Source organism: Hibiscus syriacus, unplaced genomic scaffold (assembly GCF_006381635.1).
Source record: "Hibiscus syriacus cultivar Baekdansim isolate YM2019G1 unplaced genomic scaffold, ASM638163v2 tig00117026_pilon, whole genome shotgun sequence".
Lineage (NCBI taxonomy): Eukaryota > Viridiplantae > Streptophyta > Magnoliopsida > Malvales > Malvaceae > Hibiscus > Hibiscus syriacus.
This window is the reverse complement of record NW_024063529.1, coordinates 225,214-243,161: the sequence shown is the minus strand read 5'-3', so window position 1 is coordinate 243,161 and position 17,948 is coordinate 225,214. Positions and strand designations below refer to the sequence as shown.

General features: G+C 33.8%; 2 protein-coding genes and 1 pseudogene across 2 annotated transcripts; 1 reads left to right on the top strand and 2 right to left on the bottom strand.

The window, feature by feature from the left end:
- Positions 1–224: 224 nt before the first annotated feature.
- Positions 225–3,880, bottom strand: LOC120196019 (peroxisome biogenesis protein 2-like). Its single transcript, XM_039197926.1, has 8 exons — positions 3,659–3,880; positions 2,922–3,038; positions 2,671–2,824; positions 1,734–1,870; positions 1,518–1,618; positions 1,080–1,197; positions 597–763; positions 225–389 (listed from the first exon to the last, which is right to left on the bottom strand). Exons 1-8 carry the CDS (start codon positions 3,776–3,778, stop codon positions 251–253), a joined length of 1,053 nt encoding a protein of 350 aa, XP_039053857.1. The 5' UTR covers positions 3,779–3,880; the 3' UTR covers positions 225–250.
- Positions 3,881–4,532: 652 nt separating this feature from the next.
- On the bottom strand, positions 4,533–9,817 carry LOC120196097 (regulator of nonsense transcripts UPF3-like). The gene is made up of 13 exons (XM_039197977.1): positions 9,591–9,817; positions 8,908–9,014; positions 8,585–8,680; positions 8,359–8,457; positions 8,181–8,260; positions 7,683–7,775; positions 6,881–6,995; positions 6,429–6,529; positions 6,010–6,250; positions 5,751–5,906; positions 5,353–5,474; positions 5,210–5,264; positions 4,533–5,124 (listed from the first exon to the last, which is right to left on the bottom strand). The coding sequence occupies exons 1-12, from the start codon at positions 9,728–9,730 to the stop codon at positions 5,226–5,228; spliced, it is 1,389 nt and encodes a 462-aa protein (XP_039053908.1). The 5' UTR covers positions 9,731–9,817; the 3' UTR covers positions 4,533–5,124; positions 5,210–5,225.
- A 1,635-nt stretch (positions 9,818–11,452) lies between these two features.
- LOC120196028 lies at positions 11,453–14,931 on the top strand (annotated as a pseudogene).
- Positions 14,932–17,948: the final 3,017 nt, after the last annotated feature.

Genomic DNA, 17,948 nt, shown 5'->3' with positions numbered 1-17,948 from the left:
ATATAATATGTATTTAAAGATTCAAATGCCGTATTTCATTGTACATTGTAATGAGTATTTTTGTATCACATAATTATGTTATGTCCAACACGATCGTACATGAATATTTAATCATGATCCGTTTAATGTATAAAAAATATAATACCCATACCAAAAGAATTAATGCTTTAGAACAAAGGGCTTTTGTTTTCTAAAACTTTATCGTATCCCACAACGGGCGTTCGTGTTGATTTCTTAGTATACAATGCTCTTATTCAACTAAGTTACTATGACTTTTATGCCCAACGATGCTGCCGTGCCGTTGCATTGCCGCAACGGGCTCGTTGCATCTGGAACACCGGAAAGATGGAGCTGCCGCACATCGTGTTCGTAGGCAGTAGTAGCAATACCTGTGAATATGAAATTGTAATCAATTATAACTTATAAGCAAGCAACACTCGAAAATTATCCAACACCATGAAAATGCATATATTTCAATCTTCCTTTTTCTTTTTTGGTCGGCTCAATTCGTACATATTTGAGCTAATCGTTCATCAAGTACGGCAACAAATACTAGAAGGGTGTCGGGAGAATAGGATAGAGTTCAGCTAACCTACCTGTGCTGACAAGGAAGGGCGAGATACGGAAGTGTCGGACTTGTCCGGCAAATGGGACAAGTAGAATCATCCTCTGCAGAACCTGAAGACTTGTTCTTCGAGAACGGCTGAAGAAAACTTTTGACCGTCAACGAATTAAGAAGTGGGAGAAGCAGCAGCAGCATTTCCTGCGTCATAGCAAAGCAAATGCAACTATGAAAATACATTCATCACAGGCGAAAATCTGGGAAAAACTATCAGTGCCCTTTTAACGATACTACTATGCCGAGACATGTCGAAACATAAGAGATAAAAAGCCATTTTAACAATACAGCTGAGGAATAGGTTTTCCGTAAATTCTGCATAATATGCACCTCGGCTACGGTCTTTATTCTGGTGGAGACTATCCTACAAACAACTACCAATGTAAATTTCAAAAGTAATAGGACATGTAAATGTTTTCGAGCCAAACATTGAGATGCTGGCTTAAAAAGGAAATATTACCGAAAACTCATTCCACACCAACTGGCGATTCATGTACTCAAAGCTAACTGCTCGGTTCATATTAGGGGTTTCATAGACAAGTCTTGCTCTTAAAGCTCTTTCGATGAGGTTTCTATACCTGCATTAGATGAAGAGATGAAAAGGGTCGATGTGAATTCCTGAAGGTAATCAAAGAAAAACAGGTTTCCCGAACCAGATAAAAGTTCCTAATCACCAAGCATGCATGTTCGATAGAATACAGTAGTATATATCAACCCAAAAACCACACAAACCAATCAATTTCAGACTGTAAAGATGATATACGCAAACTTGATACGAAACATTGTAAGTCAAATCACTATGCCTGTTATTCTTGCTTCTTTCCTTTGTATGTTTTTATATTTTCCTCTAACACCAGTGAGACTCGGATAAACATGTTATTAAATACTTAAAACCTACCTTCCTGTGTAAAGAAATATGAGTAGGTTGCCAAATGATGCCGCCTTATAAATCCCTTCGATACGTTGCATTAAACCCCAAACTCGCCGTGCCAATGGCCTCTGGAGAAGGAAAATGAGAATCCACTTCAAATTGTGTCCAAACTCTTCCCAGGGGAATACATGAAGAAGAAGAAGAAGAAAATAAAAAGGGACAAAGGATACATAGAATCTGCACCTGCTCAGAATCACCCCATCGACGAAAAGCAGAGAATGACTGTAAACGAGCCCAAATATACTGACCACCAACCGCGGCAATGCAATACCACATCTTCTGAGCAACAGTTAGCCCCGGCCCTTCCAAACCCGTTCTTACTGCAGAAATATAAGAGTAGCACAAAGTAAGGCCATTGATAAGGCTGCACGAGAATAAAACAACATACGAGCAAAGAAAAGACAACTTAGTTTTGATTAATAACACTGGTATATTGCAGTCATAAATTACTACAAACAACAACGCAACTAGTTATAAATGGCAACCAAATAGTACCTGATTTGGTTGGCAAACTAACATGTCATGTTACTCAGACTCATGTGTGAGTGTCGGGTACGGGTACATGATATGCTTAGTTTTTTTTCTAGGTTTTTTTATGTATTTGGAATAGGGGTGAGCAAAACTTGACTCGACTCGAAAAACCGATCTTTTCGACTGGACTTGGCTTGAATTGACTTTGAGTCATAATTTCATAAACTCGACTCGAAAAAATTTCAAGTTTAAGTCGAGTTATAAAATATAACTCGAAATAGGAATTAGTGGATTGGTTTCCAAGTTTAAGTTGAATCCCTCGACTCTGTATGATATAAGTAGATCATATATGAAAAAAATATGAAGAAACATATATGTATGATTATAGAAAGCCATTTAAATTGGAATCAAATAATACCATTATTATAAATATTTATAATTAAATTTAAATAAAAACTCGAACAACTCGACTTGAATTTTTTTACTCAACTTGATCGAACGCTCACCCCTAATGTGGAGGGTTCTTGCCTTCTTGGAGAGTCAGATCCCATATTAATGTTTGATGATGTGTCAGTCATTCACAAAAGAATGATGAGTCGGAGAAACATCGTATTCGTAGCACAATAAAGATAAGTCCAAACCTTCTTACCTTTTCCTCTTATTTCCATGGCACGTTCATCTCGGTATCTCAGATTCATAAGAGCAATTCCTGGAGTAGGTTTATCTACCCAAATTGAGAACCTCCAAATGAGAAACTCAAGGAAAGCATCAAGTTCAGGTTCATACTGAAATAACATTCCTGGCTAACCCCAACAAAACAAAGAAACAAATTCAGACAATTGCATAGCACAACTTCATTTTTTTTATAGACCATGAACGGATTCAATAACAAAAAGATACCTTCATCAAGGAGAAAACTTTAACCAGCTGTTCTTTCAACATAGCTGACATCTCAACATCCAATCTAGTGGCATCAAACTGATTAACTCTAGATATCGATATCAGTATCGTTGAATGCTGCAACAATTGATTAAGAACAGTTCATAAAAGAGTCTACAAAAAGAATTCCATCCTTGAAATTTATATAATCGTAATCTATGCGCCGAAAGACCAAAACTATTTCTACAAATATCTTACCTACAACACTAATGAGACTCAGCTAGATTTAAGTTAAAAAAAAAGTTTCCCATGGATTCTTAAGGCCAATAATCGTTAATTGAACAAGTAAAAGGAAAATTAACAAAGGGTAATCTCTTTAATTGCTCAACTTAATCAAAATTTTCACACACACAAAAAGAATTACCATATTGTAATTCTCACACAAAAGTACAGTAACAGAGTGCTACCCATAAATTTTTCCCAATATCATAATGCAATTACATTCAACATTAGCAAAACTATACCTTGATACCCAAAATTCAAAATTCTCATACAAAATAAAATTAAAAACCACCCAGAATTTTCCCCAGATAGATTTCAGTTAAATAAACAAGTTCCCGTGAAATTTTCCCAAAAAATCATTAATTGAACGGTTAAAAGGAAAATGAACATAGGGTAATCTCCTTTATTGCTCATCTTCAAGTCTACAACTAATATTTCACAAACAATTTAAGAAAAATAAGATTAAAAGAGCTAACCTGATGAGAAAGAGAAACGGAGTGCCAGTGAGGAAGTAACTTTTGGTAAGAATTAATCCATGCATCTTCTCGCGGTGCTGGTGCTGGGGGTGGTAATGGATTGCTTCCAAAACTAATCATTTGATGAGATTAAAATATGATTTTTCCTCCCTCTTTTTAGAAAACAATAGTTGATGAGATTTGTTTGTTGTCGAAGTCTAGAAGATGGGGTTTGCCTCTTTCATTTTTCTCCTGGTCTCTGCTCTGTTTCAGCAATTGATGCTAACAGCTTCGAGAGGTGGACACCACTCGCAATTTGCAACTCATTGATTGCATATAGGTTTAATTTGTAAATTGGTAACAAATTATACCTGAACTTCTAGATTGGTCCTTAAAGTATTATTCTGTCATAAAAGCTATTAAGCTATCATATTTTACAAATGACCCCAAAAAGTTGATGTTAACGAAAATTCGACAACTTTAAGGGCATCCATGATATGTATAGGTCAACACATAATTAGGGATCATTGAATTATTCGAAAACGGTAGATTCTAATCCGAATCGATTTTATAGAATTAGATTTTCTTTTAAAAAATCAGTTTCAAGTTTAATAAGATTAGGTTTTATGAATGAAAAAAACGAGTCAAATCAAATTTAGATGAAAAATCTTTAACCCAATAATAATAAAATCTTCTACTATATATTTAGGAATAATTGTTATAATAATTCTCATTATATGTTTTCTCCCAAATAAAAACATACTCTTTGAATAACTATATATCTCATATTACTAGATTTATTGGCATGGTCTTGTAAAGCAATCAACTAGCAGTACAAAAGTATTTGATTTTCCAACCTAACCCACTTCCTGTGAAAGGCAAGCCACAGGATATTGAATCCATACAACCCTTTTATAATTTCCCAAGTACAACCTTTTTGTTATAAAAAAAATCGAGTGAACTTACGAGTTACGACCACTTCACACCGCATCATCCAATAAGTTCGGAGTTCGAATTTCAACATCTACAACTTTTTTCTTCAATACTACACCTTTTTTTCAATAACGTGTTACGTATATATAAAAAAGACCGATATGACCAAGCAAACTTCATAACACTTTGCACGGCATTATTCAAACACAAACAAAAAAGTAAAGAGAGAAACCCACAAGATCATCTGGTTGAGTCTCCCCTTTCAGCAACACCGATTATCAGCAATACGCTAGATCCGGTCACACCACTTTTCCCAATGTCGACCACATCGGATTTTTGGATCAGGCAAGCAACCATTCAATTGCTCACCAATGCTTGCTCTTGACAGTCGTTCAATAAGATATAGTACCAGGTAGAGGAGTAATCAAGAACATATTCTCGAGAATACAACTATTGCAAACACAAGGCAAATAGATGTGTCGCATGCAAGTCATAGCAACATGGAGGAAGTTGAGAACCCTGAAACCGGGTCAAAAGGGTTGTGATTCAAAACCCTGTAAATAGTCTGACTTAGTTTAACGAACCAGAAAAAGACTTGAGTTATAGAATCTAAATGGAATTGATACAGAACAGGCTTACCGGAAAATTAGATTCTCTAAGAACAGGAGGATGATTTCTGAACCCAAACTTGTTTCTGCAAGTCAATAGGGAAAAAACATGAAACCAAAGGTGAACAAAAAGATGACAGATTTTGCAGCTGATGCATCATAGAATTCATTCACCTCATGGGCTCCGGAGCTTGTAGGAGCTCCTCTTTTGGAAGGCTTGACCTCATTTGATATGACAGATCCATCATCTTTAATAGTATGGGCTGCTGGGCCCCGACCAAATTGCCGACTGGAACCTGCGTGAATGGGGTCATCAATATGATATTCTAGTACCTCTGTGCGTGACAACGGTACTGAATCAATCAATTATGGATAGACTAAAAACATTTTTCCAACGGAATATTACATCCAATGCTTCCATTAGCTGTCAAGATTATAGGGGCAGAAAATGAGGTAAATTAGCCTGCCCCACTTCTTGCAAATTCAAAGAGAACAACTTGATATAAGAACTGTATCCCAAATCCATCCACACTTGCAGACACCAGGATATACATGTTATGAAGCACTAATACCTTCCATGGAACTGCGAGAAGACTGTGCTGATTGTAACACAAACGGTGTCAGACGTTCCTCATTTGATTGTGAAAAATCAGCACGAGGGACCCATACACCACGATCAGGTCCATCTCTATTTCTTGTACGTTTTTCATGCTTCTCACTTCCAGAACCTGAATCATGAAGTCACATTTTTTATGAACTTATCTGAAACTCTTTTTGCATCACCATCAGATTTCAATGCAGGCATTTCAATAGGAACATGACCATTCATACCCATTCGTGTATTAGTTGGCTGGGGAAGTTTTTTGACTGTGTCTGGACTCATAGCTTGAGTTTTCTGCTGAGGCTGAACTGCTTCTGAAGATTGACTTTGGCCTGCTTCATTTCTCAAAAATATGCTCCTTATTAACTTTCCACCAACCTTGCGTCTTTGACCCTGTCCTGAAGCAGTTGGACCAGGTGTATTTGCTCCAGGAGATAATGCACCCTGCTGTTCAGACACACCCTCTGGCACCTGAGAATTAAAAAAAGGAACATAATTTGCATACGAAAAATTGAAAGAACCAATTCAAAATTCAACTCCATAAACAAACATAAAATGATACCCATCCCAATATATATAAAACTTAAATATATAACAATGGACACCATGAGTGAGTGGAAACAAGACAAACTAAAGGCAAATATCTTACATTAGGAGCCTCTCGGTCTTTTGGTTTCACGAGAAGGATTTTTTTCTTGCCAGAGTCGGCAGAAAAAGTAATTCCACTTACAGAACGATCAATGCCGCGGACTGCAACACCACTTATTATTAAGCAAAAGCATGGGAAAGGAAACACAATGAAAAAAGAAAAACCAAGAACCAAAACAACCTGCATTCTAAGGTACTTAATCTATCACCAAAACAAGATATGCATGTTTGCAGACGACTTTGAACACTCAAGAGATTGATATTAATTTAATCCAGTAACACACACTAGAACAGCATGAGCCATTTTTTTGTGTGAAAAACAATATATAACTTGGCTTTTTCACTAGAACTGTGTCTTGCAAATATTCACAAAGATAACAATAACAAGCTGGGTAAATGCTGATACAACTCTATGTGGATCATAACCTCTGCTAAGACTGTTTAAACCCTCACCAGTTCCATTCTCTCTTATTTCTTTTGCGACAGAAGTCACGGATTGATCCTCTTGCTTGGATGCTACAAAAAAATTGGACTTTTTTGCACCTTTTGCACTGTCTTTTAGAATATACTGCCAATCAAACAAGTTTCGTCAAATGATAATATAACAACTATACACCTTCAGAGATTGGACATGCACTCAGTGTAACAAACTATACTGCCAATCAAACAAGTTTCGTCAAATGATAAAATAACAAACTATAACCTTCAGAGATTGGACATGCACTCAGTGTAAGACAAGATCATTGGGAAAGATCATTGAAAATTGCTTCATATTAAAGAGGCAATTAATGTAATATTTAAGAACAAAAACATTCATGCAAATTTGATTCAATGATTTGTAAAATATTAAAAGCATCATACAGGCATTCACCTAAAGATAGCACCCAACAGGTATTTCAAAAGAAATTTCAAGGTGCTTCAAATTTCAGAAGCCAATCTATTTTGACATCTTATTAGACCACAAGTGCCTTAATAAGGCGAGTGCTTCTAATCTTTGCATGCAAAAAGAAAGCAAAAACCAATATCAACTACGAACAGAGTCACAGTTATAAAGCAAACGATCCAGATATGTAGAAACTATGCTCTTGTATAAATAAAAGGCCTCTGATTCACTGGTAGGGCGACTTTATAATAGAAGTTCACAATGTAAAGATCCTATTTTTCGGAAGTACTGAAAGGTTTACATCCACATGCAAAGTACCATATGCTCAAATGTCCAGCAATAACTAAATGAGAAAGATATTGACTTAGATACCTTTTTCTTGTCAGAGCTCTTGCTACTTGATCCGGACTTGCCTGCAGACGCAGCAGTAATTTTTCTGCCAACCTTTCTTGTAGTTATTGACCCCTGTCATCAAAACAAACTATAATTTGTTCACAGAAGGACTGCTTATTAATTGATTTTCATTTCTTTCTCCTTTTCCGGGCCACAATTTTTAACATAAGGATCCCAAGGAAATAGTGACCCATGTAAGTATTACTTAACATATTTGACTGCAGTATGTGTGACAGACATCTCATGGACAATACTGGTAAAATTGGATTTTAATAATTCAAGTGGAAATTTAAGAGGAAACCATGCAAATACTGCCAACAGTATGCCCATCCTATTTTAATAAAGTTGGATCACATAGGTGAAAGCTCAATGAGTTAAAAAAAATAAGTATATGAAAAATTGAAAGCACAAAGACTTAATGTCATATAAACAGGGGAAAGAACAAGATATAACGTGATCTTTTCCAAGGTAAAGTACCTGAGTTCCACTTTTGGCAGCTCGCTTCTGACGCACAAATTCCATTAGTGGTGTTACAACAGGAGTTTCCTTTGGAGCACCTGAAAAAGAATAAAGTGGAATCAATCACATTCATATTAGGGTGGCAAAAACTCATAAATAGAGTTCACAATTTTGCATTCCTTCTATCATAACTAACCAGATAGTTCAGCTTCTTTTCTCTCCAACTGAATCTCAGCACTAGGAAGATTCTCAACAGGTTTTGCAATCAACTTGAGAAATTCCAGATAATCAGGATCTAGTTAATTAAAGAAAAAGAAAATTCAGTACAAGATAACAAGTTATAACTGACACTTCGATGTTAGTCCAAAAAGCTTCCATTAAATAATATGACGAACAATAAACTCCTATTTAAAAAAATGCACCTTTGAAAATAGTCCCTTCACGACCATCCTTTTTATTGCTAGGATTTGGTACACGCTGTGAAGGAGCATATTCAACAATGGCCTTAAATTGAGTACCTGAAATAAGGGGAATCAAAATGATAAATTAGAATAGAAGGACCAACAGGTAAATTAAACTTGGGCAGTTAAATTAACATATTGCAATCAAATTGAACAAATGTAAACAACAATTGCATTTCATATATTTAGAAAGAATCATATAAACTGTCTAAAACAAGAAAAATGTGTCAGTACTCAGTAGTTCATAAGCATCATAAAGAATCACACATTTAACCATAACATACCCTTCTCATTAACAAATACATGCCCGTCAAAGAATTCAGCAAACTCAAAGACATCTTCAGGTCTCTTGAAGTTTATGTAGGCTCGTGAGTAAGTCTGTTGTTTATGGCTGCAAAGTGAGGGAAAAAAAAGATCCACGAGGATCAAAAGATGGAGTATAAGGAAAAAAATAACTATAAAATCATGTTCAAAAGAAGCTATCAATCAAACTTTTGAAACTGTCTTCATTTTCTATAACTTTCCATCTTATCTTAGTTAAATCACATGTCCTTCCCCAATCCTTCAAAAACGACTAGCATTTACAGTTTGCAAATTATGATAATCTCTTGTTAATTTTATGCAGGTCTCCATGAAGCAAAGAAGTAAATCACCATTAAGAGGATCATACTCCTAAGAAAAACAAATACATTAAAAAAGAACTTGGCTCTCAAATTAGTTTCAAATTTTACTTACAATTATTCCAACCTACCCTTTTACCCCAGCTGCTTAAGAACAAGAATTTTTAAACCCCGTTCAACGTCATAAATAAAAAATCCAACAGTGCAATCACAAACTCTGCTCCATTTGATGCCCTACGAACTAAATTACAAACCATAATGCAAAAAAAAAAAACGAAAAACAAACGAAACAAAACAAAGAAAAGGGGTACTACAGATTGGGGGAACTAAATGTTAGAAACCCTAACCTGGACTTGCCGAGACGGAAGGAGGACCAATTGTAGCGATCACAGAAACGTTCGTCGATTTGAGAAAAGAAAAACGATTGGGTAACTGACGGCGGCAGATGCCTTATCACCACTTTCGTTTTACGCAGCGGCTCCTTCATCTCGATTTTCTCTTTTCCCTCAAATTCTTCGTTTGGGGATTCAATTTTGCCAGTTTCGTAAAGAGTTACTTGTTTTCGTGAAGAGTAGTTAATATTCTCTAATTTAATTGTATTTTATTATGAAAATACTACAAATTTATAAGTGATTTATGGATAACAATATCTACTAATAAGAATATTTAACTTTAATAATCATGCACTTAACTTATAACAATTTTATCTATTTAATAAAATAATGAATTAAACAAATTATATATTTTTAAAATTAAAATTATATTTAATATTCATCGAAACTATACTTTCATTGTGATTTTTTATAGAAGTTATTAATTTTACTAAAAGTAAAAAGAATTTAGAATTACGATAAAAATTTATAATTATAATCGTAAACTAAATATATAATTAAAAAATCTTTTTATAATTATTAACACAAAAAGTTAATCACTTCAAATCCAATAACAACCAGACTAGAAAAAAATTAAAAAGTTTAACTAAAAAATAGACAAAAGATATATAAAAACAAATATGATCACAGTAAATGAAATATAAAAGAGAATTAATCGATTGAATGGTCATTGATAAACAATAAATTAGAGTCGAGCAATATAAGAAAAATATCAATGAATGCAAAACGTGCATTCAAATCAAATTCAAGAATCTAAATCATGAAAGATTAATATGATAACAAATAAGTATCATTTTAATTAATTATGGCGATGTCAAATCTAATCTTAAGAAAAAAATTAAATAAGAATAAAAGTCAAACAATTAAAAAATTAAAAGATAAAAAAAAGTGACCTCAAAATAGAAAAAAATATGTCATAAAAATAAGAACTATTAAAAATTTTAAAAACAAAAATATAATATAATAAAATAAAATAAAAATATGAAATGCCAATAATCGATAACTAACGTCGAAATTAACGAGGTCGTGACCCAATAAAAATAAAGAGGAAAAGGGACCAACAACGCAAAATCAAAAGAAAAATGAACTCTCACTTTTAACGTGAGTTATTAAATAATTTGATTTTAAGATTATAATATAAAAATTAAATTAATTTTAAAATTTTATATAACTAAATAATTTCTAATATACTTTAATTATTTTTTAACAAAAAATCAGTGAAATTATCTTTTTTAAAAACTTAATTAGAACACTAACTAAGTGATTTTAATGATAGAATAATTATTGTTTTTCCTTGAGATTCCATGTTCGAGCACCCTGAATGTTAGGGGCACGAGAGTTCAATGATAAATAGTAGAGAGTCATATTTAAACACATATTGCCTTGTACTTACTCCAGTTGATAGAAAAACTTAATCAGAAAGTTTTGAAATTAAAGGACCAATATAGAATATTTTTATAGTTTGGAGATTTTTCTGAAATTAAACCAACAAAATAGAGTTTTTTAATCGTGAAGAAAACAATTTCGAGTGGGTTAAGAAAATGTCTTCTGTTCTATGCTATCTCTGTTTCTCTCTGTTATCGTTTCCAAGTTTTCAGATATGAATTTCAACTCTTTTGCTTATTTCTTAAAAGCTAAGAAATGAAATTAAGAAAAACGAACCATAATTGGATCGCACTCGAAATTCCGCCCTTAAAATCCCAAAATCAATCGGAATTAATCAACAATTGTGAATTGTCATTTGTTTTCAATCAAGCCAAACAGATCAATCTTGAACTCTTCAAATTCAATCGGATTAAATTTAATTTGTTTTTTTCTTTTCATATCAATTGTTCGAAATGGATTCCAGCATGCGAGCGGTAGAATCGTATAGGAGAGCACGGATGATCGAAGCGGCAACCTCGGATGAAGACAAAGTAACGCCCGTTAATGAGTTAGATGAGATCAGCCAGCTCTTGAGATCGTCGCATGTTAGTATCGTGAAAGAGGTCTCCGAATTTGTCTTGAAACGACTCGATCATAAAAGCCCCGTCGTCAAACAAAAGGTAATGGCATTCAGTTCGCTTCGAAATTTGTTTTGTTTTGCTTAAATCTAGTAAATCATAATATATGTGCATGTATGTATATATATATATATATAATTCATAATTGTTTTGGCTTATGCTGGAAAAATAAGTAAAAAGTGAACAAATTAGCTCAATTTCGTCAAGTGGTTAAGTATCAGTATCAACATATGTATAATAATATATATATATACACAAACACATATACAAATTGCTAAGTTAATGTTCTGAGTTACTGCATGTTTACGTGCGGGCGAGTGTATCATTTGATGGTAAATTATAGAAAATGTTGATATGCAGACTTTGAGGTTGATAAAATATGTCGTGGGAAAGTGTGGTGCGGAGTTTAGGAGAGAGATGCAGAGGAACTCAGTGGCCATACGCCAGTTATTTCATTACAAAGGGGAGCCGGATCCTTTGAAGGGGGATGCACTCAATAAGGCTGTACGGAACACTGCTCATGAGGCTATTTCTGCTGTATTTGCCGAGGAAAATAATATCAGTAAGCCTTCGCCTGCGGATGACCATAACAAACGAATTCAAGGATTTGGGAACACAAGCATCGAAATGCCATCAGGTGATAAGAAATCGTTTCTCAGTGAGGTTGTTGGTATTGGCAACTATCAAGCAGGGAATTAGTAATTTAACTCAGAGTCGTTCGTTTAGAAAGAATGATAACGGAAATTACAAGGGTCCTACGCTTCGAAGATCCTTGACTACAGAAACTGACAATTCTGATAGGTATGAACCAGTTGTATTGCCCAATGGTACTCGAGGGGTTTCCAAGAATACTGCTAGTGGGCCTTGGGGGCAGGACGTAAGTGAATTCAAGGCAGAAACAAAAAATAGGGAATCTAGCTCAAATCATTCAGAGACCAAAACTCGTGAAGAGAGATTGTTGGAAACCATAGTGACATCTGGTGGTGTTCGTCTACAGCCTACTCGAGATGTCATTCAGGCTTTCCTTCTGGAGGCTGCGAAGCTTGATGCATCGGCTTTAAGTCATGCGCTTGAATCTAAGCTTCAATCGCCAATATGGCAGGTAACTTTTTGCTCCTATGTACTGATCATGAGATGACAAGCCCACTGAGGGTGATAGGCTCAAACCTAGGCTATCTACCCACACGTCTATTCTTGTGCACACCACACTCTCTTCTGATTACATGATCATGTTGCATGTTGCTGATAATTTTATATTGATTTTTTTTAAAAGAACTACAGTATAGTGGAGCATTTGTGTTTTTGGTTATCTTTTAACCTTAATCAGAATTACTGATGATCAGGTTCGAATGAAAGCCATGTGCGTGCTTGAGTCCATTTTGAGGAAAAGGAAGATGAGCACTTTCTAGTTGTGGCTTCTTATTTTACGGAGAACATGGATGTTGTTTCAAGATGTTCCGAGTCTCCCCAGACTTCTCTAAGAGAAAAGGCTAACAAGGTAAATGTGCAATCCTATGCTTTACATTTAAACAGCAAGATAATATACCATCTTTGTTACATTGTAAGCTCTGATATGGAGCACTGTTTTTGGTGCATGCTTTCCCCCCGGTTGATTTACAAGGCATCTATATTAAGCATTAATTAAGTAAACTTGTGTCATTGGAATAAAGGAAAGTTCATTTTAACTCATGCTTGAGTTCATTAAGGTCTTACATTGAGGTTCCATGATAAAGGAAATTTTCTTTTTAAAATTTGTATTTTGGTTTCATGATGACGTGTTAGAAAACTAATTTTATTTTCCCTCTTTTTTTCACTTCATTAACGTCTTGCATTTAACTGATGGCATATTTATCCATGCCTAAGTTGATGTAGGGTACTAATTCCTTCTTCTAAAATAATATATATTTATGCAGGAAATATTTGCTGTCTTACTACATTAAGTTTTGGATGCTACCTCATTTTTTCCTTTAAACATCATTCCAGAAACGGAAATATGCCCTTCAGATTTTTATTATTATTGTGGACAACTTTCTCTTTTCTTTTTGTTCAAATTTATAAATTCAGACATACTAGCGGTTGGTTCTTGACAGTTGTCACATTATGTTTCAGTTCCTTTGTTTTGGTTCCTCTGCATCAACTGCTATATTTGTGATCTTTGTATGATCATTATGTTTTATCTTTATTTCTTTTGATGTTATGGTCCTTAATATATGGGGACTGAGTATTTGTTTTTTACACTAGATGCTGATTTAGAGACGGTAGGGATGCTTTTTCCGAGTTAATGAAGTACATACTACAGTTGAATGGTTAATGTATATATGGTCTTGGTAAACAGGTGTTGAACCTTTTGAATGGGGAACAGAGCGGTGGTTTGGCAAGTCATTCAGAAAAGTCTTTGAAGGTAGAGATGACACCAGTTCAAATGCCTGACCTGATAGACACTGATGATCAGGATGATTATAATGAACTAGACAACTCTACAAAAAAACATGATCAAAAGACAGCTAATCCAACAGCAAAGCCACTTTTTGATGACTTATTAGGAGATAGCCTGGATTCTGGTCTCAGCACCAGGGAACGGGAAAATGATGATGGTCCCTTTGCGGATGTATCCTTTGACACTGATGACGGTAGAGAAAATGCGGATGATCTCTTCTCTTGGATAACTATAAATGACAAATCAGTTGTCGAAGATAATTATATGGCTGCAAATAAAAAAATCTGAAGTAATTGATATCTTTTGAACCACTTCCGAAGCTCCGCCAGAGAATCAAAATAATAATAATGATGGTGGTGTAATGGCTGACTTGTCGGTGAATGAGAATTCATCTAATTCTAAGCAGAAAGAAATCTCTTCTGAGGCACACCCTGAAAATCTATTTTCCAGTATCAACAATCATTCTAGCAATCAAGCTTCTAATGATGCTTTGAGTGGTATCCATGGTTCTCAAGCCGCTGGGATGAATGCAAATATGGTGTTTCCTTTAGGAAACGCGCCTTATACCGTTCCCCCCGGAATAATGATGAAATCTGCCTTTTCTTCTCAAGCTATGAATTATGGTGCTATGGGGAGTTTCATTGCTCAGCAGCAATTACTTGCAACAATGTCTAACTTACAACACTTTGGTAATTATAATGCAAAAAACGATGGCATCAATAATGTTTCCAGTGGATCCAACGGAGGATCACCTCTGCCTGATATATTCCAGCCAAATTTTACAACTCAAATGCCTAGTTCAATGATACATAGCTCAATGAAAGAGGACACCATGGCATTTGATTTTATTCGGTGAGTTTAAGTTCTAGCATATGCTATTTAATTTAGTCTTTACATGAATTTCCACATCACAGTGGTAAGTTTATACTCTTGAAGTCAGAGTTCCATGATGTGTCAAAATTTATGAGATCCTACGTTAGAATGAGGGAGAATCAAAATGTTTGAGCCTTTAGCTTCTTCTTAATCCTATCTTTTGTTTGTCTTGTGATTCACGGTACGTGTCATTTAATGTTTGATGACACCTCGGTTGATCTTGAATCTGGTTTCGGTTTCACAGGACCATCTTGCAACTGCTCGTGATCCGAAAAGGACGGTATAAGGTATAGTGCTTGCACCCAACATGTCGCCTTATATAATATTCCGATGCTTAAATAACAGTACCGTTGTTTTGCATATAATGACGGGGGATATCCTTAAATTGAAAAAGAGTAGGCTATAAATCTCGTATAGGCTTTGTTTGTGTTTTGCATGAAGGAAAGTTGGGAAAATCTTGTGCAGTGAACTGTTTTAGTTTTCACCATCGGCACACCTCGACTCTTTAAGGTTTTGTTTTGTTTTGTTTTGTTTGGAAAAGAGAAAAATATTGTATAGAGGAGGAGGCTTTCAGGGATAGGGTAAAGGATAGTAAATGCTGGAATTCGAATTCCGTATTTGCTGAATCCCATTTGTTCATCATGGTTACATGAACCAACTTAGACGAGTTGAAGTAATTATTTATTTATCTATTTAAAATTACTCATAATCACATTTGTTAATTTTTAGCTCTTACTTATGGAATATTTTACTTCTCTCCTTTTCTCTTGATCTTTTGAGTGTAAAATTTTGTTTCCAAAGAATTTTACGTTGATCAAAAGATTATCGAAATATATTCTTTTAGATTAAAATAATCAGTTATTGAGCAAAAAGATAGTAAAGAATCTAGGATATTTGGGTGAACATCAAGGCTCATACTTCTTACTTTAGCTTCACTTCCATCTTGCATATTCGTATCATAGTCGGGTTTGACGGACACATGATTTTATGTCGATTTTATTGAGCTTGGGAGGCTTGCTTGGTACATCAATGAAATTATGATTTTTTACACTTCTTTTCTATCACTATTTCTTTCAATTGCTTATTTTCCTCACTGCATAATCTGATTAGAACAAAAAATCTTCTGCTCCTTTTATGTGTCTCTTTTTATGCCCTTCCAATAAATTTTTTACACATGTACTTTTTATTTTATGACTACTTATGTAATCTTCCAAAATAATTATTTCCTATTTTTCTTCATCTTCAACCTTTAAACCCATTGAAACATTTACCTTTTCTGCAACAAAACCCGTAGGAACAGTCTTCTATGAATATGAAACTATTAAATATTGTTAGAAAATATTACGTTAATCCGAGAATGATATAGAAAATTAATTATAAAAATATTATTATAAAATTAAAGGGATATAACGAGAATGATATAGTTGCATAGGATAAGTAGGTGTCCTCCTTTGAACCTTCCATTGTGAAAGTATATTTACTTTACTGGTTAAACAGTAGATGCAATGTCATTAAACTGTTTTGTCGTTTGTATAAATAATGACATAATTCACACAACTATCTCTCTAACAATATAATTTAGTTTTCATGGGTATGTCTTTAGCCACGGACATCGTCTGATTCTATAAGAGTTTGAAACAGTTATGTCCAATAGTCTCCTTGAAACCATAGATTAAGAAAGGTAGACGAAAGAGTTCCGAATCATTTCGGATTAAAAAGAACTATTCAAATTTCACCTACCTGATTTACTTCATCGTTATTAATCAAAACTTGAATTCTTGATCATCATTATTAACTTCATTGTTGTTAATCAAAACTTAAACCATCAATATTTAAGGTGTGCCCCACAAAATGTACAACCACAAAGATCTTGCAAAGATTTTGAAATCTATTTATTTGAACTCCTACACATAAATTAATGGAACAATGTCTCACATTAAAAAATTAAACTAAAAAAATATTCCTTAAAGAATTTGCAATTCATAAATTCAAAAAATTGAAGAAAACTTATTTTTGGCGTAAATTTCTCTTGTTTTCCGCTCAATATTTGTTTTGCAGAATTTTGGCACTTCCCTTGTACACAAGGATTAAACTCAAACGAATTCTTTATCATCTCAAAAAATAAGAAAATAAAATATGTCTTAAGATTGTTAGAAAAGATTGCATTAATATGAGAATGATATAGAAAAATAATTATAAAAATATCATTATAAAATCAAAGTGATAGAACGAGTTTACTCTGCCTTAAAATTATTTTTCAAAATAACAATTTGAGACGAAATCAAACCTGAGAAAATAAAACAAAGAAATTAAACTTAATAAATCAAATTAAATAAAAAAAATACTCTTTTCATTTTGATCTATCGATCGAAAACAATTTAGGCTTATCACTACACAGTTTCCTTAAGATAGATTTTCGGTCATTCCTTTGGTATTGGAGTTCGTTGGTCGTATGTCTTCCAGAATATAACAACTAGATGATCAGCTACAGTAGCACAACAGTAGATATCACGAACTATTCTTGCTTTCGACAATCACCGAAAAACTAGTGAAAGAGAAAATTTCCTTCTTTTTGAACTTGTCAGAACTTATTGAAACTTTTAACTTGTGTTTAACTTAACAGGTTAACTCAGTATTTATAGGGTATTTTAAGAGAGATTTAATTAAATCAGATATCTTTTAATAGTTAACTTTAAACAGATAATAATATATATTTTAATTTGGTATATTCAAAAGATAAGTTTTTTACCATTCAACCTTAAATATATATTATTTTAAGGGTAAATTACGCATTTAGTACCTATTAAAATTCAAATTAAAGATTATCTTTTAATTTACAATAATCAAAATAAATATAAATTTAATATAAATGTAAATATTAAATCCAACAATTAAATTTATCCTTTTTCCAACAATCCAACATAAATAAAATTGATGATGTTTTATAACATGGAAAGATCCCTAGACAAAGGACTGCAAAGCCATTCTGAATATATATAT